Genomic DNA, 22,060 nt, shown 5'->3' with positions numbered 1-22,060 from the left:
AAAAAACAAAAACAAAAAGAAGAAAGCTGAAAGTGACCTGAGGGCAAATAATAAGAATTGTGTATTGCTTGTACTTCAGCCAATTTCCTGACCCTCCTGTTTCCCTGCTTGGGATTCTCTTTCTGCCTCTCTCTCTCTCAAAATAAATAAATAAACTTTAAAAATTAAAAAAAAAAAAATTCTTTTCCAGTAGTGATGTGTTCCTCTATTCAGCAATTCCATAAATACTAGTTTGCAGCCTCCAGCCATAAGATACTTACCTGGACTTCAGAGAATGTGCATACTATGGGTGTACCATCATACATGGAGAACCCTGACCAAAAAAAAGCCAGCTAAGGAAGTACATCTTCATATACAGAACTCCAGTCAACTTTTTGTTGTTTTTTTTTTTTTAATTTTTATTAGTGTTTATTTTTGACAGAGAGACAGAACATGAGTGAGGGAGGGGCAGAGAGAGAGGGAGACACAGAATCCGAAGCAGGCTCCAGGCTCCGAGCCATCAGCACAGACCCTGACACGGGGCTCGAACTCACAGACTGTGAGATCATGACCTGAGCTGAAGTCAGATGCCCAACCAACTGAGCCACCCCAGGCACCCCTCCCGCCAACTTTTTGTTCTGGATGTTTGCAGAACTTCTCTAACATGAAAGAGAGAAATGCACTGGATGTTTGCAGAATTTCTCTAACATGAAAGAGAGAGACCAAAAGAAAGAGAAAAAGGGATCTCAGAGGAAATAAAAACAATGTAATGAGAAAAAGAAAATGTAAATGGACTATAATTAATATTCTTGTAGAAATAAGATGAAGAAACAAGAACAAGATGGGGGTTTTTAAAAAACAACAGGAACAGAGAATTTAAAATTTTGGAAACTAAAAATATGAAAGCTGAAATTTAAAATCAGTAAAAGAATTAGAAAAACAAAGTTGAGAAAATCTCTTAGAAAGTAAAGTAAAAGGACCAGCAGATGTCTTGGAGAGAAAAAAAAAATTAGAGGCTTTATTCAGGTGGTCCAACATTTGACTAATTGGAGCAAAAGAGAAAGAGTGATGAGGAGGAAATTACTAAAGTTGTAATAAAAGGACATTTCCAGGAACAGAAGCACATGCATCTCCAGTACCACTGAGTGAAGAAAATGAGCCTCATCCAGGCACATTATCATAAAGTTATAGAACACTAGGGATAAAAAGAAAATTCTTAAAGCTTCTAGTGTGAAAACAAAGGTCACATAGAAAGGACCAGGAATTAGAAGGTATCAGCCTTGTGGGCGCCTGGGTGGCTCCGTCAGTTAAGCCTCTGACTTCAGCTCAGGTCGTGAACTTGTGGTTTATGAGTTGAAGTCTTGCATCAGGCTCTGTGCTGACAGCCTGGAACCTGCTTTGGATTCTGTCTCGCTCTCTCTCTGCCCCTCCCCACGTATGCTCTGTGTCTCTCTCTAAAATAAACACTAAAAAACTTTAAAGAAAAGAAAAAAGAGGGGCACCTGGGTGGTTCAGTTGGTTAAGTGTCCAGCTTCAGCCCAGGTCATGACTCATGGTTCATGGGTTCCAGCCCCGCGTCGGGCTCTGTGCTGACAGCTCAGAGCCTGGAGACTGCTTCAGATTCTGTGTCTCCCTCTGTTTCTGCCCCTCCTCTGCTCACACTCTCTCAAAAATGAATAAATGTTAAAAAAGAAAAGAAAGAAAAGAAAAAAGAATATAAGCCTTGTCAACCCAAACGTGGGAAGCTAGAAGACAGTGAAGCAATGCCATAATTTCAAAGAGAAAATTATTTATCTGTAATTATATAACCAGATAAACTTTCAATCAAGTATTAAGATAAAATAAAGGTATTTTCAGGGACATCTGGCTGGCTCAGTCAGTGGAGCTTGTGACTCTGGATCTTGGGGTTGTGAGTTAGATCCCCACGCTGGGTGTAAAGATTACTCAAAAATAAAATCTTAAAGACATGTGCAGACATGCAATATCACAAAAGATTTGCTTATATATGCCTTTTCAGGAGGCATACTGAGGGGTATACTCCACCAAAGATGAAGGATTAACCAAGTAAAGGGAAGACCTGGGCAAGGGAATGGGAATGAAAACCAGAGAGGTATGGAGAATATACCAGATGACAGCAAAGGAAAATTCCAAGATAGCACCTGAGCAGGAGACCTAGAGAACAAGTAGTCCAGATGGAAGTAAACCAAGTGTTTCCGAAAGGATATTTTGTGAAAGGGGAAAAAAATGGAAGAGGGAGACGTAAATGCCAAGAATCATAGATTACCAAGAGCACAAGTCTCCCACTAAAGACAGTACTGCTAGGAATACATAAACTGTAAATGATGAATTGCCAGAGGCTTAGTGAATTTTTCCTCCATAGCCCCACAGGGTAAAGATAAGAGAAAAATCCCCTGGCGCTCTGACAGAGGGAAGGGAAAAGTAACCATCTTAAAATATGCTTGGGGGATACTCTCTAACAACGGCTTGCCCTCAAAGTAAACTATTTTACCAAAGTCTAAGCCACTTAGGGGAAAGGAAATACCCAGCTCCAACCCCCTCTAGTTTTTCTGTCTTACCTAAAGGGGTGGGAGGGGAAGCTGAGAAGCCCTTGTGCGGGTTCCAGCCCAGGCACACAGACTCACTAAAATACTTCGATGGAAACTATGGGGTTATAGAATAGTCTCCACCCCGCAAACACACACACCCTACCACCACACCAGTCAATATCTTGTATAATGACAGTGGATTACTACTAAAAGAGCTACAATGCTCAGAGTCTGTTTTTAAAGGGAGTCTCTAGGGAAACCTCAAAACAACAAGAAGTTCAAAAACAAGGACACGTGAAGAAATTTTAGCCTCTGATAGGTACCCCTTCAACAAACAGTAAACATAGGCTGATTCCTAGCCAGGTAAGTGTAAATCCTCACACTGAAGGCGTATTTACCACAGTCCCTTTTACCCAGTACATCATGTCCACTTTTTAATTAATTTTTTTCAACGTTTTTTATTTATTTTTGGGACAGAGAGAGACAGAGCATGAACGGGGGAGGGGCAGAGAGAGAGGGAGACACAGAATCGGAAACAGGCTCCAGGCTCCGAGCCATCAGCCCAGAGCCCGACGCAGGGCTCAAACTCACAGACCGCGAGATCGTGACCTGGCTGAAGTCGGACGCTTAACCGACTGCGCCACCCGGGCGCCCCACATCATGTCCACTTTTAACCAAAAGGTGACAACGTGTGCTAAAAGTCAAAAACACAGTGGAAGAGACCACAGAAAGCATTCAAACTGGATTCATACATGCCAGAGATTTTGGAATTATCATACGAGGAATTTAAAATAACTATGATGAACATGCTAAGGATTTTGATGGGAAAAGTTGATAACATGCAAGAATGCCTGGATGCAGGCACAGATAGAAACTAAGTAAGAATCTAAAGGAAATGCTAGAAGTCAAAGCCACTGTAACAGAAATGAAGAATGCTTTTGATGACTTATCGTAGACAGGACATAGCCCAGTAATGAAAAAGAATCAGCTTGCAAAACTGACATTTAAAGAGAAAAATGAATGAAAGAGAACAGACTATCGAAGAACTGTGGGGCAGTTATAAAAGACATAATATATGTATAATAGGAATGCCAGGAGGCAAAGAAAGAAAAGGAACAAAAGAAACATTTAAAGTAGTGATGGCTGTGAATTTTCCAAAATTAATAACAGACATCAAACCATAGATCCAGAAAGCTCAGAAAACACCAAGCAGGATAAAGGCCAAAAAATCTACACGTAGGCATTATCATAGTCAAATTATGGGAAATCGAAAACAAAATCTTGAAAGAACCCAGAAGACAAAAGCACCTTACCTGTAGAGTAACAAGGATAATATTGGATTTCTCCACAGAAGCCATACAAGCAAGAAGAGAGTGGAGTGAAATATTTAAAGTGTTGAGGGTGCCTGGGTGGCTCAGTCGGTTGGGTGTCCAACTTCAGCTCAGGTCATGATCTCACAGTCTGTGAGTTCGAGCCCCGCGTCGGGCTCTGTGCTGACAGCTCAGAGCCTGGAGCCTGCTTCGGATTCTGTGTCTCCCTCTCTCTCTGCCCCTCCCCTGCTCATGCTGTGTCTCTCTCTGTCTCAAAAATAAATAAAAACATTAAAAAAAAATTTAAGTATTGAAAGAAAAAAGTCCACCATCTCAGGTCTGCAACCAGCAAAATTATCCTCTGAAGGAGTAATACTTTCTCAGACAAAATTGAAGGACTTTGTCACCAATGGCCTGCTTTGTGAGAGATGATAAGCTCTTCAGAGAGAAGGAAAATAATATAGGTCAGAAATTCAGATCTAGAGGCACCTGTATGACTCAATCGATAGAGCATCTGACTCTTGATTCCAGCTCAGGATCGAGCCCTACATAGGGTTCTGTGCTGAGCATGGAGCCTGCTTGAGATTCCCTCTCTCCCTCTCTCTCTCCCTCTGCCAGCTCCCCCGCTCACATTCTCTCTCTCTCTCTCTCTCTCTCTCTAAAAAAGAAAAACTCAGGTGCATAAAGGAAGAGAAGAAACGTTAGATAAGGAATAAATGGAGGTAAAATAATATCTTTAATTTTTCTCATTAATTGACCTAGCAGATAACATTTTATTTAAAATAATAGCAACAATATAGTCAGTGATTATAACTTCTAGATAAGTGAAATGAATGACAGGAATGTACAAGGGGTGGGGAGGGAGGAACTGGAAGTAATCTTATTTATTTACACTACTTGTGAGTTATTACAGTGTCATTTGAAAGTAGACTTAGATTAGTTGTAAATGTATATTGCAAGCTCTAGGATAACCACTGAAGACATTTTATTTTAACATTTATTCATTTTTGAGAGACAGAGACAGAGTGTGAGTGGGGGAGGGGCAGAGAGCGAGGGAGACACAGAATCTGAAGCAGGCTGCAGGCTCTGTCTGAGCTGTCAGCACAGAGCCCGATGTGGGGCTTGAACTCACAAACCGCGAGATCATCACCTGAGCTGAAGTCAGACACTTAAACGACTGAGCCACCCCAGTGCCCCTGAAGACATTTTAAAAAGAAGTATAATTGACATGCTTAGAGAGGAGAGAAAATGGAATCACATAAAATGCTGAATTAAAACTAGAGAAGGTAAAAAAGAGTAGAAGCGAGAAAGTCCAAGGGCAGCAAAAAGAAAATAGTTGCAAATATCATAGGTATTAAACCAATTGTGTCAGTAATCACATTAAATGTGAATGGGCTAGGGGCACCTGGGTAACTCAGTGGAGTGTGCGACTCTTGATCTCAGGGTTGTAAGTTTGTAAGTTCGAGCCCCATGTTGGGTGTAGAGATTACTTTAAAATATATATATATATTATATATATTTATTATAAAATATATAATATATATTATATATATCATATAAAATATATTATATATATTATATATTATATAAAATATATATATACAAAATATATAAAAAATATATAATATATATATTATATATATATATGGATGGTCTAAATTAGGAGACAGATACTTCCAGAGTGCATTAAACACAAAACCCAACTATATGTTATCTACAAGTGTGTTATCTACATATAAGTTACTGCAGGTATGATACTGTGATATAAGAACTATATATTCAGTCCCCAGCTCCTAGAACAGAGCTCTTAAAACCCTTGTAGTTTCTGAGTGATAAGGGTGAAAGGAGCATCTTTTGTTATTCATAGTAAGCCCTTTTCAAGCACAACTGAGTTTAAAGAATTTTTTTTAAATGTTTATTTTTTTGAGAGAGAGACAGAGCACAAGTGGGGCAGGGGCAGAGAGAGAGGGAGACACAAAATCTGAAGCAGGCACCAGGCTCCGAGCTGTCAGCACAGAGCCCGAAGCAGGGCTCAAACTCACGAACTGTGAGATCATGACCTGGGCCAAAGTTGGACACTTAACCAACTCAGCCACCCAGGCGCCCCAAGCACAACTGAGTTTAGATTATTGAGTTACTTTATGGGCCCTTAGATAGCTTCAAGATGGGAGCTGGTTGCCAGAGGAACCAACCATGTGCTTAGAGGCTTGGAATTTCCAGCCCTACCTTCTCTAGATGCAGCGAGGAAAGAGGGGCTGGGGACTGAGTTGATCAACCACTGGCCAATGATTTAATCAGTTGTGCCTAAATAATGGAACTTCCATTAAAACCCTAAAAGAAGACAAAGGAGTCTAGAGAGCTCCCAGGTTAGTGAACACACCCATGGACTGGAAGAGTGGTATACCCCATACTCCACAGAGACAGAACTTTTTGCCCTCAAGACCCTTCCAGACCTCATCCTACATTCCTCTTCATCTGGCTGTTTGTATCCTTTATAATAAACCAGCAATCATGAGTGAAGTGTTTCTCTGAGTTCTGGGTATTATTTGAGCAAATTATTGAACCTGAGGAGGGGATTGTGGGAAACACTACACAGGAGGCCTGGACTTGCATCCTTAACGTGTGGAGATCTGTGCTAACTCTTGAAAGTGAGGATTTCTTGGTGTGAAGAAACACCCTACAATGGTATCAGAAGGACTGTGAGTAGAGAAAATAGTTTTCTTTTTTAAGTTTATTTTGTTTACTTTTTGAGAGAGAGAGCGCGCACAGGAGGGACAGAGAGAGAGGGGGAGAGAGTGCAGAGTCTGATACAGAGGCTCGAACTCAATGACCATGAGATCATGACCTGAGCCAAAATCAAGAGTTGGATGCTTAACAGACTGAGCCACCCAGGTGCCCCAGTTTTCTTTTAACAAGAAATTGTAGATATAAAGACACAGATAGATTGAAAGCAAAGGGATAAATAAAAGATATACCATGATAGCACAAATAAAAGACAGCTGGAGGAGCTTTCAGACAAAGTAAAAGACACTGTTAAGAGAAGAAAAAGAAAAGCCACAGATTGGAAGAACATTTTTGCAAAACACATCTGATAAAGGACTGATGTACAAAATAAGCAAATTCTTAAAATTTAGAAACAATTCAATTAAGAAATAGGCAAAAGGGGTGTCTGGGTGGCTCAGTCGGTTAAATGTCTGACTTTGGCTCAGGTCATGATCTCATGGTTTGTGGGTTCAAAACCTGAGTCGAGCTCTGTGCTGACAGCTCGGAGCCTGGAGCCTGCTTCGGATTCTGTGTGTGTGTCTCTCTCTATCTCTGCCCCTCCCCCATTCATGCTCTGTCTCTCTCTCTCTCTCAAAGGTGAATAAATGTTAAAAAAATTTTTTTAATAAAAAAAATGGGCAAAAGATCTGAATGGACAATTTGACACAGAAAATATATCACTGACAACTGAGCATATGAAAACATCGTATGTCCTTAGGGAAATGCAAATTAAAACAAGATACTGCTATACACCTACTAGAACGGCCAGAATCCAGAACGCTGACAATACCCTAAGATTATGCAGAGCAACAGGAACTCTCATGCATTGCTGGTAAGAGTGCAAAATGGTACAGCCACTTGGAAGATAGCTTGGCAAGTTTTTTTTTAATGCTTATTTATTTATTTTGAGAGAGAGTTGGGGGAAGCAGTGAGGAGAGGGAGAATTCCAAGCAGGCTCCACCTTGTCAAGACAGAGCCAGATGCGGGGCTCAGTCTCACAAACCTCAAGATCGTGACCTGAGCCAAAATCGAGTCAGACCCTTAACCGACTGAACCACCTAGGCATCCCCTAAAATGTTTGTTTATTTAGTTTGAGAGAGAGAGAGCAAGGGAGGGGCAGAGAGAAGGAGAGAGAATCTCAAGCAGGCTCCACACTGTCAGCACAGGGCCCAGTGCTGGACTCAATATCATGAACTGTGAGATCATGACCTGAGCCAGAATCAAGAGTCGGCTGCTTAACCAGCTGAGCCACCCAGGCACCCCCAGCTTGGCAGTTTCTTATAAAACTAACCATATTCTTACTGTATCACTCAGCTGTTACATTCCTTGGTATTTATCCAAATGAGTTGAAAACTTCTGTTCACACAAAACCTATACACAATGTTTCTAACAATTTTATTCATAATTGCCAAAACTTGTGAGCAACCAAGATGGCCTTCAGTAGGAGAATGGATAAATAAACTACTATGTCCAGACAATGGAACATTATTTAGTGATTAAAATAAATGAGTTATCAAGCCACGAAAAGACATGGAAGAAACTTAAATGCATGTTGCTAAATGAAGTCAATGTGACAAGACTACATACTATGTGATTCCAAGTCTATAATGTTCTGAAAAAGGCAAAACTGGGACAGTAAAAAGATTGCATGAAGGTAGGGGCAGTAAATAAGTGGAGCGGGGCAGGGGGTATGATAATGGAACTATTCTGTATCTACTGTAATAGTGGATATGTATCATTATGGAATTATCAAAACCCATAGAAACTACAAGACCGAACCCTAGTGCAAACTAAAGACTTTAATTAATAACAGGGTATCATTCCTAGTTCATTAACTATAACACGTACCACAGTAATGCAAGATTTTAATAGGGGGAGCTGTGGGGGAGAGAGGACATATATGGGGACTTTACTTTCTGCTAGTTTTTCTATAAAGCTAAAGCTGCTCTAAAAACTATAGAGTCTACTAATTAAGAAAAAGATGAGGTTATTACTAACTCTAAGACAACAACAAATTTGTGTAAGAAAATGTAAATAGGTGATATTTATAGTGTCACAATAATGGAAACTTACAGAATGTGACTTTAACCAAAAATTATTATGTAATTTTTGAGAGAGACTAGAGGAAAGGAAGTATTACTGGTCTGATATCCTCATCTCTCATAGTAGAAAGTCTGCGTAACAGAAGTTTACATCCGTGATCCAATCTGAAGGCATTTCCTCCCCTTTGGCACCCAAGTCCATCTCCTCATATATCCTACATCATCAGATTTTGCTCTCTAGTGGGATCTTTGCCATCAACAAACAAATATGCCCTTAGTTCTTCTATCTTAACACACACACACATACACAACATACTTCTTGATTCCAGTTGCCCTGCCACTGCCATTCCTTTCTTTGGTTCCCTTTACATCAAAACTGAAATTTTCTGTACTCCGTTTCCGGTTCCTCTCCATTCTCTGTCTTACATCCACTTCATTCAGAATTTTACAGCTACCATTCTATTCGTTCTTGTGAAGTTGATGGTGACTTTCATGTTGCTCTATCGAGTAGTCAATTACCATCGGAACTCCCAGCATCTTTTGATGCAATTGATTACTTCCTCCTTGATAGGTTTCCTTCACTTGGTTTTAAGGACATCACTTTTTAAGTTTTCCTTCTGTGTCATTGGTTGCTTCTTCACAGTCTTATTTGCTGGTTCTTCTTCTTCTTCCTGACCTCTGAATGTTAGAATGCCCCCATATCTCAGTCTTAAGTCCTCTGCTGTTCTTTCTCTACCCTGAGCCCCAGGCTAGCATATCAGGTATGAAGGCTTTAAATGCCATCTGTAAGTTGATAATTCTCAAATTTATATATCCCAACCCAGACTTCTATGAACTCCAGGCTATATATCCAGTTGGTGACTTGACATTTTCATTTATTGTCTAATAGACATGTCAAGCTTAATATATCCAAAACTGAACCTACTGATCTTCCCCCTGAAAATATTGTGTAGTCAGAACATTTCTCAGCTGTGTTAATGGCAACTCCATATTTCCCGTTGGTAGTTACTTAGGCCAAAAACCTTGGAATTATCCTTGACTCCGCTCTGCTCTCTCACACCCTACATCGAGTCTGTGTAATTAGACATAATTGGAAAAATAAAAATCCACACACCCACCACTTCTCACCACCTCCTTGTCATCCTCTCCTGTCTGGATTACTACTGTAACCTCCATACTTCTATCCTTGGCCCTTGACAATGTAAACAGAGCAATTAGGATGATTCTTTTACTTTATTTCATTTTATTTTTATTTTAGAGACAGCGTGCATACAGGGTTTCGAAAGGGGCAGAGGGAGAAAGAGACTCTTAAGCAGGCTCCATGCTGAGCATGGAGCTCCCAACTCTGGGCTTGATCCCACGACCCTGGGATTATGACCTGAACTGAAATCAAGAGACACTCAACCAACTGAGCCACCCAGGTGCCCTACGAAGATCCTTTTAAAATGGAAGTGAATCATGGTACCTATTAGCTTCTCATTTCACTACATTGGAGAAAATACTTAATTTCTCTGTGCCTTAATTGCTTCATCTGTAAAAAGGGAGTAAATAATACCTCCCTCAAGAGATTGTGGGATTCAGTGAGATCATACATATGAAGCACTTACTTAACATTAACCTGAGACAATAATGTTTACCTGCTGTTCTTAGTATTTTTATTTCCAGTGCACCCTGCAAATCAGGAGCCTACTTTTGTCTCCTCATCATTCCTTCAGGGCTTGAGGTGTGAGGGTTCTGTAGGATTGTTTGGATCTGAGTGCCTAGCTCATTGCTGTCAAGTGCAGTCCTCACTCTGTTAGTACCAGAGAATAGTATGTGCAGAAACACCATTCATTTAACCAAAGGAAATTCCATTCCTAACTTTTCTGTTTTTATAAGCAATGTGGTACTTCATTTCTGCACTAAATGGAATTACTTTGTCAGTAAAAGTGTTCTTTTTGTCAGCACTAAAGTTTCTGTCTTTTGAAGCATTTGTTCCCTGAAGGATAATCAAAGGAGGCATCTTCCCACGTAACTTTTTGATTGAGCCTTTTATCTGATGTCTTATCCTGACCGCTTTTTGGTTTTTTATTACATTTGTGACATCATATATTCAGGGGTGTTTTTTCTCCTTTCATGCAAGCCTTACCTTTCTGGAACTGTCAGTTCCTGGAAGACACCTATAATACTTGATGTTCCCACTCCTGTTTTCTGTCATGCCTTGCTGGTTTTTACAGTGAACTGAAAAGGGAAGGGAAGATTCAACCATAAGATTTGCTAGTGGTAATAAAATACAAACAGCATGTTATAATGAGACAGTGCTGGGTAGGGCCCTCTGAGCCTCACTCTGCCACTGACTAGCTATATACCCCCTGGGCTTTCAGTGAACCTCCTGCTTGAATTCTAGCATTGGAGGCTAGCTAAAAGAGAGGAGAGTCAGTTTCTGAGTCAGAGGATATGAAGAATATAACAAAAGTTTCTTGGGGACCTAACCCACTAACTGGAAGAGGGACTGGGGCAAATCAGACTTGTTCTGGTTCAGTAAAGCAGCCAGGGCACAGACCCTAAGCCTGAGTAGCTTATGCCCCAGGGAGTTTGTGGGACACAGTTCCATGAATAGAGGAAGAAGGAAAGACACCTGGGAATCTGGTAAAAAACAAAAACAAAAGCAAACAAACAAAGAAAAAACTCCATCCTATTGGCTTGAGCCCCTGTGCTAGATATAGTGGGTGCTTGCAGGCATGCACAGTGGAAGTCAGCATTAACATGCTACACACAGCTCCAGGGGCTTAAACACTTCCTACATCAGAAATCTGGAACAGTAATACAATGTTATAGTCAGTTACATCTCACTAAAATGGGGGTGGGAGGGACATGGTGCAGGAAGCTGGAACAATCTATGGACTGTGGTGTTAGGGTAGAACAAACAGGATTCTTACATGCAGATACTTCAGGGAGCAGCTAGGCCCGACGGCCCCTGCCCACCCATCCCGTGACCTGGGACCATTTGAGGGTATGAAAGAGGCGATGGTAGCTTTTGAAACAGTCCTGGTAGATGCAGTGTTGTTATCTGGCACCCGCTGTATCTTCCATTGTGATGCATCTCTGAGGAAATACCTTATCCAAAAGTCGGATATTTCTGTTTTAATTTTTTTAATGTTTATTTTTGAAAGAGAAAAAGAGAGAGAGAGTGCATGAGCAGGAGAGGGGCAGAGGGAGAGAGAGAGAATCCCAGGCAGATTCCTCACCACCAGCACAGAGCCCAACTTGACTTGAGGCTCAAACCCAGGAACCGTGAGACCATGATCTAAGCTGAAATCAAGAGTCAGACACTTAACTGACTGAGCCACCCAAGCACCCCTGATATCTCTGTTTTAATGTAGGCTTCTTAGGACTGTAGCAGAAACCCCAAAGAATGAAGCAGGTTTTAGACATTGCAGAGAAGAGGCAAAAAGTACATTGATTCTCTGAATTTCAGAAGGAATGCTGCTACTTTTAGAAGTGGATCAGTCCTCACCAAGGAAAAATCCTTTAGGTCTGTGAGCTTTAGGATTCACCATTTAGAAGATTTCTTTGTGTTCTGAGGGGCTACTCAGTGACTCTCTTCCTAAGAACCATCTGTAGTTTCTTGCCATACTTTGTCAAGTTCAGCAATTCCCTAACTTTGGCTACTGGAGACCTTCTTTACTTTTGATTGACACTAATAGCTCCCAGGTTTTGTTTTGTTTTGTTTTGTTTTGTTTTGTTTTGTTTTGCTATTGCAGTGTTGAAACAAACATCTTTTTTTTTTTTTTTTTTTTTTTTAATTTTTTTTTTTCAACGTTTTTTATTTTATTTTATTTTTGGGACAGAGAGAGACAGAGCATGAACGGGGGAGGGGCAGAGAGAGAGGGAGACACAGAATCGGAAACAGGCTCCAGGCTCCGAGCCATCAGCCCAGAGCCTGACGCGGGGCTCGAACTCACGGACCGCGAGATCGTGACCTGGCTGAAGTCGGACGCTTAACCGACTGCGCCACCCAGGCGCCCCCAAACATCTTTATATTTAAAGACTGTGTCCATGTGTGTGTGTTAGCAGTAGATTTTTAGCAATAAGTTACTGACTTAATTTGTTCAGTTTTATTCTTGAAATATAACATACACAGAGAAAAGTGCACAAATCATAACTCTATAAATGATCACAAAACGAACGTAGCTTCATAGTTGCTACTCATAATATCAAGACAGAAAATTCCCAGCACCCTGGAAGCCTCTTTCATCTCCCTCCCTCCTTCCCAGAGTGAACAGTATCCTGATTCCTAACATCACGAAATTGTTTCCGCCTTTTTACAAACTTTAAAATACAGTAAAACCTTGGATTGCGAGTAACTTGTTCTGCAAGTGTTCCACAAGATGAGCAAACATTTCTAATAAATTTTAACTTGATAAACGAGCGATGTCTTGCAAACATCACATGATCACAAGTGAGCCAGTGGTTCTTCTCTCTCTCTCACTGTCACTGTGGGATTGTGGGTGATCATCTCCCATGCTCAGATGCTCAGTCTCAGGCTGCAGAGTTTGGCAGAAATCAGTGATGTTTCAGAACACTGGAAGGTGCCCACAACTGGCACTAGTGTATTTTTTGCCACTTCAAAGCACCTGTGGACAGTCATTTGCTTTTCCAGACAAGAGCAGGCGTAGGAATGCTTTGGCTTCATTCTAAGTCAGATCTAGACCCTTTCCAGTTACATTAAATACAGTCCATGACAAGAGCTTGGTACTGTACTGTAGTCAACATCCGTGCGAGCATATACAGTGGCCCCCGTGCAGAAAAAGATTCCATTGACCCAAGAGACAGCAGTGATTCCATTAGTGATAGTGAAAGTTGTCCTACACAATAACCCCCCTCTCCCTTGTCTCCCTCACACCAGCCACGAAGGTTTTCAAAGGTAAGTGCAGGTTAATTTGTTTATTTTTCTTTATATTTTGTATTTTCTTTATTATTTTGTATTATATTACCATATTATAATCATTTTTATATGAATATTTTGGGGTTGTAGAACAAATCATATGAGTTTCCATTATTTCTTATGGGGAAATTTGCTTTGATATACAAGCACTTTGGATTACAAGCATGTTTCCGGAATGAATTATGCTCACAAACCAAGGTTTTACTGTATTTTAAATGGAGACATGTATATCATTTTTAGGCATCTGGCTTTTATCCCCCTTGTCATTATGTGTTGTTGTCATTGATGTTATTGTCATAGCAGTAGTTAATTTTTCTTAATTGCTACTCAGTGTATCATTATATACTACATTTATTTATTTATTCATTCTAATTGCATTGCTTGCAATGCCACCTTTGTCATAAACCAAGTATTTGTATACAGGGGTCTGTTTCTGCGTTCTTCATTCTGTTCCATTAATATATTTGTCTGTACTTGTACCAAAGCCTGCCTTTAACTTAATTATATATATATAGAATAGAATATATATAATAATTATAGCTGTATATGTGTGTGTGTTAGCTGTATAATTGGCTTATTTATAGCTGTATAATATAGCATCTTAATAACTAGAATAAGCCCCCTACTTTGTTCTTTTCAAGATTACTTTGATTATTTTTGGCCCTATGCATTTCCTTAGAACTTTTATAATCAGTTTGAAATTACCCCTGCCCCCTCCACCCAAAATAGTATGCTAGAATTTTAGTCGGAATTCCTTTGTTGAGGAGAATGAACATCTTTACTATATTGAATCTTCCAGTCCCTGAGAATGCTATTTCTATTTATTTGGTTGTTAATTTCTCTCAATAATGTTTTATAGTTTTCTGTGTAAAGATCTTATACATCTTTGTTTAGATTTATTCTTAGGTATTTAGGGAGTTTTTTGATATTGTTATAAATGATACTGTTTTTTTATTTTTATTTTTTAATGTTTATTTATTTTTAATTTTTTTTAACGTCTATTTTTGAGAGACAAAGAGCACAAGCGGGGAAGGGGCAGAGAGAGAGAGAGAGAGAGAGAGAGGGAGACACAGAATCCAAAGCAGGCTCTAGGCTTTGAGCGTCAGCACAGAACCTAACACAGAGCTTGAACCCATGAACCGTGAGATCATGACCTGAGCCTAAGGTGGACACTCAACGGACAGAGCCACCCAGGCGCCCCTTTAATGTTTATTTTTGAGAGAGACAGAGACAGAGTACTAGTGGGGGAGGGGCAGAGAGAGAGGGAGACACAGAATCCAAAGCAGGCTCCAGGCTCTGAGCTGTCAGCACAGAGCCCAGTGTGGGGCTCAAACCCATGAACCATGAGATCATGACCTGAGCTGAAGTTAGATGCCTAATTGACTGAGCCACCCAGGAGCTTGTCTTTTTTTTAAATTATTTCCATACACGTAATTTTATATATTGATAAGAGTTAAGTTTTTAATTGAGATTTTTTAGGTTAAAAGTGTATGATTTCAGAATCATCTAATATTCAAAATATTATGAGGGTATAGGGTACATTAAGAAAAGCAAATTTGGAATAAATCTAGAGTTTGTAAGGGTGGAGATTTCAAAAGGAAATCAGGAGGAGCCTGTTCTTAAGGTGTGTGAATTCTGTGTTGGTTGCTTGAGAGAGATGGCCCAGGGCTTGCTTTCTCTCTCAGCTAAAATGATTGGAGCTTGGAATGTTGGGTGCTTATTTTCTTGTTCAGATACTCTGAGCCCTCCCTCTCCCAGCCAGCACTCAGGCAAAATGTAGAACAGGTGGGGCCAGAGTACATGGGAATTTCAGTTAGTCCTTCAATGCTAGCTGGTTTTGAACTGACAGGCTTCCTCCCATTCTAAAACTGACCAGGACTGAAGCAGTAAATTCATCCACCATCAAGCACTGCCAGCATCCTGAAGTGAGGATGACAGTATCTGTTTCCTTAAACTCACACTTGGCTTTGTTTTTCCAGGTCTATAAAGGAGAATTTCAGCTACCTGAATTCCTTAAAGAAAAACCTCAGGTACTGTATCTGCTTCCTCTTCTTAATGTGATAGATGAGCTCTTGTGTTGAAGTGATCTTTTTAAAGAGTGCTGTGCTGGTCATAGAAAGATTGGCCTCTGATAATTGTTGGTTTTAACAGTCTTACTTTTTAACACAGTCTTACTTTCAGATAGCTCAGTGTCTTCCAAAATTAGGGAAATGCTTTATTGATAACTAAAATCCAAATGCTTGAGGTCACTTACAAGCTATATAGTATTCCACATATAAGGAGCCTGCCTTGGTGAATCTGCTCCAGCCTTCTGATATCTAACTTGAAATAAAAATCTACTCTGTTCTTATATACATCCATGCCTTTTAACTTGTCTTATTGAAGATTTGTGGATTCGTTATATACACATCCATCAGCCCTCAACTACAAAGCCCCCAAGTTGGGAAAGGATGGTGAGAATTTGAAGATTCGAACTTTTCCTTTTTAAAAGATTAATAAAACAGATCCAGAGTTATCCTTATAATGTCATGCCCTCACCTAGTTGGGTTTCAGTATCATTTCTTGAGTAGAAGAGAAACAGGCATGGTTGCAGCTGACACAATGTACCTGAAGTAACCCAGAGTATCCTGCATCTGAACATCATCTGCCTTCCTATATCGTGGTGGGGGAAAAATTGTTAACTCCCTCATGAGCCCAGCAGAAGACTTCCCTTTCTAGCCTAGTGATAATATGTGTTGCCTCCAGGCTTCTGCTCTCAGTAATTAGCTTGGAATTAGGAAATGAAGACTCAGCACTGAACTTAGTTTCTAATATCTTTCCAGATATGGGTTGATGAGGGAACCATACCACCTCACAGACTGTGTGAAGTCGTGTCGCCCAGAGCAAGCCTGGAGCGAATGGGCTGGGCTCTCTAAGAAAGCTGTCTTAGACAAGAAAGAAATCCTCGTCTAATAACAGTCAGCCATGAATAGTTGATACCTTTTACTTGAGAATTTCAAACTACTTTCAAGGCATGTTCTTATTAGCATCTATTTAGTTTTAATCCACCCATGCATTCATTTTATTTATTCAACAGATGTTTACTAAATTTCTGTTATGGGGAGAAGTTGGAAAAGTCCTTAAGAGTCAGAGGAAAAAAAAAATTTTCTCAAGGAACTTCTGATCTCCCCAAAAGACTGTGACCAACTTTTGCAGACAAGGGAGCACAGGGCCCTGAGCCTAGGCTGGGCATGATGTCCCAGAAACCTGGATGGATTCATGAATAGGCCATCACTCACTTGCAGGCTGTGGCATTTAGAGCCAGAGAATAATCCAAGAGGCAAGTCTTAAAAGAATGTCAAATCCAAAGACTGTTTTGCATAAAAAGTTTGAAGGAGTCAAGAAAGGGAATTTGAGGCTAAAAGGGATACCTCTGCTTCACAGCATACTCAAAAATCATTTCCAGACAGATTATAGACCTAAATGTGACAGGCAAAAAGTAAAGTTTTAGGAGACAATAAAGGAGAACATCTTCATGACCTTAAGAGGGAAGAATTTCTTAAATCATAGAAAACACTAATCATTAATTTTAAAATGGATAACTTGGACTCCATTAAAATTGATCATATTTACTTATTATTAAAAAGCATCATAAAAAGAGCAAAAAAGTATGCCTTAAGTGGGATAAAATAATTGAAGCAAAGGACTCCTCTGTAGAATATGGAGGGTTCCTACAAATCAGTTAAAAAAAAAAAAAAAACTGCACAAAAGGCTTACAGGCATTTCACTCACCTTATTCTGGTTAGTTTAATGCATCACACACACATACTTAGAAAAAGGGCTGTAAAAGACTTTGACTTAACTAATCATAAATGATAAAACTGAAACCCACAGAACCCTCAGGTTTGCTATTCAGCTAAAAAGGCTCACAGAACTCTGCAAAGCACTGTATTTGCAAATATAGTTTGATTTTAAAGGATACAAATCAAGATCAGCCAAATGAAGAGACACGTAAGACCAGGCCTGGGAGGATCTCAAACACAGAGCTCTCTGCCCATTCGCCGTGGAGTCTGGGTACTTCTCCTTCCCAACAGCATGTCCATGTGTTCACCAAACAGGAAGCTCCACTGGTCTTTAGCATCCAGAGTTTTTATCGATATCTCATTACATAGATGTGGTTGATTGAATCATTGGTCATGTGATTGAATTCAATCCCAGTCAATGTCCGCTACCCAGGGGTTGGGCTGGCTCAGAGTCCCAGCTCTCTGGTGAAAGGTTTGGTCCTTCTGTGACCAGCTTCCATCCTGAGTTATGTCGTCTCAGCATAACTCAAGTATGATCCAAGGAGCTCCTGAATTAACAAAGACATTCCTGTTACCTGGGAAAATCCAAGAATTTAGCCTCCCTACCAGCAACCAGGGACAAAGGCCAGTCAAATTCTTTATTATACAACAGTTGCAGACTGAGTTCATTAGAAAATCTGTGATCAGAGCCTGCAAACTACACCTGATATTTCAGTGGGAGCAGTCACTTTTCATGCTGACCAACTTCAAGGACTTTAAAACATCTTTTGCTTCCTTTGACAGACTGAGGAAGTGGAGTAGCAGAGCCAGGAACCTCTTACATATATGAGGTGAGGGTTGGGGGACATTCCTGGGTCTTTGGGTTTCCCTGCTTAAGCTCTCTTAGGAGGAGGTGTGGCTGGGGTGGGTGGAGAGCACAGCTCTGGAGTCAGTCGGCCTGGGTTGGAATCTTGGTTCTGTGGCATTGAGCAAATTGCTTCTCTGTGTCTTACCTTCCTCATCTGTAAAATGAGGACTAATAAATAAGATTATTAATACATAAGAGAGTAGTAGTAAGAATTAACCACAATAATGTCTACAAAAAGCTTGGCACCTAGTAAGCGCTCAAATAGTGTTAGCCGTTATTTTTAATAAAAGGAGGGGCTTAAGATGATAAAAATAACATTTTCTTTTAATATGAAAGGGATCTGGAGACCATTAACCCCAATCACCTATTTGCAGATAAGGAAACTGATCCTAGAGAGAGAGCAGGTTGTTTGTCAAAGTCACATCACAGGAAGGTGAAAGCCAAGGCTTCTTCCACCACCCTGTGGTGCTTTCATTTGGAACGTGAAAAACTTTTTTAAAAATGTTGTTTTTTTCTTACAGTCTTACTTGTTGTTTTATTTTTATTTATATAATAACAGTGGGTTGAGTGCATACTCTATACCAGGCATAAAGTATCAAGCATTTTGGGGCGCCTGGGTGGCTCAGTCGGTTGGGCAGCCGACTTCGGCTCAGGTCACGATCTCGAGGTCCGTGAGTTCGAGCCCCGCATCGGGCTCTGGCCTGATGGCTCAGAGCCTGGAGCCTGCTTCCGATTCTGTGTCTCCCTCTCTCTCTGCCCCTCCCCCATTCATGCTCTGTCTCTCTCTGTCTCAAAAATAAATAAAACGTTAAAAAAAAAAATTTAAAAAAAAGTATCAAGCATTTTATATATGTAATATAGAAATGACATATTATATGACATATACTATATAATTTATATAATATGATACATTCTTTCAGGTTTCAAACCACTCTGGCAAGTAGGTGGTATTATTCCTGTTGTACTGATGAAATAATTGAGATTGAATAATTTGAATAAGAGATTTTTATGACTTGCCAGGTGTTAGTGGATAATAGACAAAAAGCACATGAACACTGCTAAGCCATGTCAAAATCATGGATGGCAGCGAGCTAGTAATATTAATGAGTTTCAGGATTTATGAATGCCTTTTTCCTGAGGAGCAAATGCTAAATGTTAGACATATATTCTATGGACTTGTATAACTGCAGTTATCAGGCCTTGGATAATTTTGTTGATCCAAGATACTTTAAAATCTATAAATTCCCTCCCTGAAATACACACACAGGGATTCGTTTATTGACCAGCTGTTTTACAAGACAGAATACAATGTCTGTTGACTTCAGCCTTCGAGTTGCCTCCACAGCATCATTTCATCCTTGCATTGCTCAGTGCGGCCTGTAGGTGCCCATATACAATGAGAGAAGGACTCAGAAGAAGCGAGGAAGACAAAGCATCTCAGAACAGATGATAGTCTTTCTTCTTGTCTTTTGAAACCTTTTGGCATTTGAATATGACAGTCACTGTGTTCTCTAAACTTCCTTTAAAGAACGTTGGTCTCCACTTTTTTAAAACGAAGAGTCAGCATGTTGGACCCCTGAACATGCATCCCTACCAGTGGCCCCGCAGTAGCTTCAATTGCAGATGACAGTTGCAGTCACTTAGAAATGGGCAGGAGCAGCCCTTGCTTTGGCTGCCGTCTGCTTGTTTCGCGTACCCAAGCTACTGGCAGGCATCTAAAAGCATCGCAGACTGAGGGAGAGTGTGCCTCTTTGGTCGTCCTTCTGAGGCAGCTGTTCTTGTAGTTATCTGTCCTCCTCCCTGTCTACCTGGCTCACACCAGGACCACAACTGGGAAGGAGGCAGTATGGTGCAGGGGAGAGCAAAGCGTGACTCCACACCTATAACCAGATTCTATTTGTTTGCCCTAGGGGAGACTGCTGCCTTTTCAACAGAAGGGAATTTTCTAGGACTGGCCGTCCCCTGCTGAGATCAGTGGAGCGTATGTACCATGGCCCGCATCTCCTGTTCACTTGCCAGGCTCTCCCCACTGAGAGGGTGGGAAGTCGGTACACATTTGGGCCTTCCTGAGTGATCTGCTCCCTGAGTACAGTGCTCTTGATCCTAATTACGTGCACAACCCTGTGGATACGAAGTCCAGAGGGAACGTGTGCTTTCTGTTAAAACTGCTCTGGTCCTCGTCTTTTCTTACCAGATTCCAAACTTTTGTTTCAAGGGGAGGGTTTTAAAATGGGATTCTATAAGCAAAAATTGGGCAGTTTCATCTTGGAATAGGTTGTCTGTACATGTTCTAATGTTTTGTAGAACACTTCCTGTTTAAATGTATTGATGTGGATAATATTAAATATCTTAATTATTTAAATAATTCATTGTATTGTTTTTGAGAAGTTGAGGAATTACCGTATACATTTACAACTTAATGACTTTTGTATTTTATTTTTCAAAATAAAAGCTTTAAATGTGTGAAGCATTCTGGTGGTTTACATGTTTTCATTACTGTGATTTCAGAGAAGCAGGAAGCCCTTATCAGAGAAGCCAACGTTTCTTCAGTTGGCTGTATTGTAGATAATCCCTCCTATGCATCAAAACTTTTTTCAATGAAGTTTTTAATTTTAATTCCAGTAGGCTTAACATACAGTGTTATATTCGTTTCAGGTGTATAATACAGTGATTTGACAATTCTGTATGTTACTCAGTGCTCATTAGTGTACTCTTACCTATTTCACCCATCCCCCCACCCACATCCCCTTTGGTAACCATCAGTTTGTTGTCTATAGTTAGGAGTCTGTTTCTCGGTTTGTCTCTCTCTCTCTCTCTTTTTTTCCTTTGCTTATTTGTTTCTTAAATTCCACATATGAGTGAAATCACATGGTATTTGTCTTTTTATGACTCAGTTACTCTCCAGCTCCATCCTTGTTGTTGCAAATGGCAGATCATTCTTTTATATTTCTGAAAAATATTCCAATGTGTGTGTGTGTACCTATGTGTGTATATGGATACCACATCTCTATCCATTCATTAATTGATGAACACTTGGGCTGTTTCCATAATTTGGCTGTAGCTTATAAGTAATGCTGCAATAAATTCTGCAGAGGCTGCAGTAGTTTGCATTCTTACCAACAGTGCAAGAGGGTTCCCCTTTCTCCACATCCTCGCCAACACCTGTTGTTTCTTGTGTTGTTAGTGTTAGCCATTCTGACAGATAGATGTGAGGTGAAATCTCATTACAGTTTTGATTTGCATTTCCCTGATAATGAATGATATTGACCATCTTTTCATGTATCTGTTGGCCATCTGAATGTCTTCTTTGGAGAAATGTCTGTTCATGTCTTCTGCCCGTTTTTAATTGGATTATTTGTTTTTTGGGTGTTGAGGTGTATCAGTTCTTTATATATTTTGGATACTACACCTTTATCAGACATGTCATTTGCAAATGTCTTCTCCCATTCAGTAGGTTGTCTTTTAGTTTTGTTGATCGTTTCCTTCACTGTGCAGATGCTTTTTATTTTGATGAAGTCCCAATAGTTTATTTTTGCTTTTATTTCCCTTACCTCAGGAGACATATGTAGAAAAATGTTGCTATGACTCATGTCAGAGAAATCACTGCCTGTGTTCTCGTCTAGGAGTTTTATGGTTTCAGGTCTCACATTTAGGTCTTTAAAGCAGTTTGCGTTTATTTTTGTGTATGGTGTGAGGTGACCCAGCTTCATTCTTTTGCATGTGGCTGTCCAGTTTTCCCATCACCATTTGTTGAACGAGACTTTTTCCTATTGCATATTCTTTCTTCCTTTGTTGAAGATTAATTGACATGTATCATAACATCTTTTTTTTATTAAAAAAATTTTTTTAATATTTATTTATTTT

The 22,060-nt window shown here is 40.0% G+C and overlaps 1 protein-coding gene across 2 annotated transcripts in view; it reads left to right on the top strand.

Moving 5' to 3' along the window:
• Positions 1 to 20,663, top strand: part of TPST1 (tyrosylprotein sulfotransferase 1) — a 166,427-nt gene extending 145,764 nt beyond the window's left edge. For both annotated transcript variants that reach the window (XM_060649134.3, XM_060649133.3), the window contains 3 exons: positions 15,547 to 15,597; positions 18,133 to 18,179; positions 20,107 to 20,663. In XM_060649134.3, coding sequence (XP_060505117.1) covers positions 15,547 to 15,597; positions 18,133 to 18,150 — 69 coding nt within the window. In that variant the 3' untranslated portion in view covers positions 18,151 to 18,179; positions 20,107 to 20,663. The remainder of the gene's footprint in view (positions 1 to 15,546; positions 15,598 to 18,132; positions 18,180 to 20,106) is intronic.
• Positions 20,664 to 22,060: the final 1,397 nt, after the last annotated feature.

The sequence above is a fragment of the Panthera onca genome, chromosome E3, assembly GCF_046562875.1.
Source record: "Panthera onca isolate mPanOnc1 chromosome E3, mPanOnc1 haplotype 2, whole genome shotgun sequence".
Lineage (NCBI taxonomy): Eukaryota > Metazoa > Chordata > Mammalia > Carnivora > Felidae > Panthera > Panthera onca.
Note: the sequence above shows the minus strand (reverse complement) of the source record. Positions and strands in the feature narration are given on the sequence as shown.